The sequence below is a fragment of the Sinocyclocheilus grahami genome, unplaced genomic scaffold (assembly GCF_001515645.1).
Source record: "Sinocyclocheilus grahami isolate Dianchi unplaced genomic scaffold, SAMN03320097.WGS_v1.1 scaffold8932.1, whole genome shotgun sequence".
Lineage (NCBI taxonomy): Eukaryota > Metazoa > Chordata > Actinopteri > Cypriniformes > Cyprinidae > Sinocyclocheilus > Sinocyclocheilus grahami.
The window spans coordinates 8,026-9,052 of record NW_015512303.1 but is presented as its reverse complement, the minus strand read 5'-3'; the positions used below and the strand labels follow the sequence as shown (position 1 = coordinate 9,052).

Genomic DNA, 1,027 nt, shown 5'->3' with positions numbered 1-1,027 from the left:
CTTTGATTAACTTTTTTGATCCACTTCAAATGTTGACTACTGTACGTATTTCTGTTAGGGCTATACAAGTTTTAAACGAATCATCAAGATTATGACTGCAGTTGCTGCAAGTAAACTAATAGTAAAAACTCTCAGTTACGGTATTCCATTTAGTCTTATTGTGTCAAATGGCCTAATCATTTAAACAGATTGACTATATCACATATTCAATAGCTGGTGGGTTTTCTGGTCTGTCGAAAGGCCTCTGTCCAGTGTGAATTCTCATGTGTCTCGTAAGGCGCTGTTTCATTGTGAAACTCTTTTCACACTCGGAGCAGGTATAAGGCCTCTCTCCAGTGTGAATTCTCATGTGTCTCTCAAGGTTTTGTCTCATTCTGCAACTCTTTCCACACAGAGGGCAAATGAAAGGCTTTTCTCCAGTGTGAATTCTCATGTGATTCTGAAGGTTTTGTCTCAATCTGCAACCCTTTCCACATTGAGGGCAGACGTAAGGCCTTTCTCCAGTGTGAATTCTCATGTGAACATTAAGATTTTGTCTGTCTCTGAAACTGTTTCCACACTCAGGGCATATGTAAGGTTTCTCTCCAGTGTGAATTCTCATGTGTTTCTCCAGGGGTTGTTTAAAAGCAAAACTCCTTCCACACTCAGGGCAGGTGAAAAGCTTCTCTCCAGTGTGAACTTTCATGTGTTGTTTAAGACTCTTGTTCACAATGAAACTCTTTCCACACTCAGGACAGGTAAAGGGTTTCTCTCCCGTGTGATTTCTCATGTGATATTTAAGGTTTTGTTTCACTGTGAAACCTTTTCCACACTCAGAGCAGGCGAAAGGTTTCTCTCCAGTGTGAATTTTCATGTGTTGTTTAAGGATCTTCTTGATTTTGAAACTCTTTCCACACTCGGAGCAGGTGAAAGGTTTCACTCCAGTGTGAATTTTCATGTGTTGTTTAAGGATCCTCTTCATTTTGAAACTCTTTCCACACTCGGAGCAGGTGAAAGCTTTCTCTTCAGAGTGAATGGTCATGTGGTC

General features: G+C 40.6%; 1 protein-coding gene across 1 annotated transcript in view; it reads right to left on the bottom strand.

The window, feature by feature from the left end:
• Positions 1 to 39: 39 nt before the first annotated feature.
• Positions 40 to 1,027, bottom strand: part of LOC107578117 (gastrula zinc finger protein XlCGF26.1-like) — a 7,167-nt gene continuing 6,179 nt past the window's right edge. Inside the window, exon 2 of the mRNA XM_016264104.1 lies at positions 40 to 990. Within this exon, the coding sequence (XP_016119590.1) occupies positions 194 to 990 (797 nt within the window). The 3' untranslated portion in view covers positions 40 to 193. The remainder of the gene's footprint in view (positions 991 to 1,027) is intronic.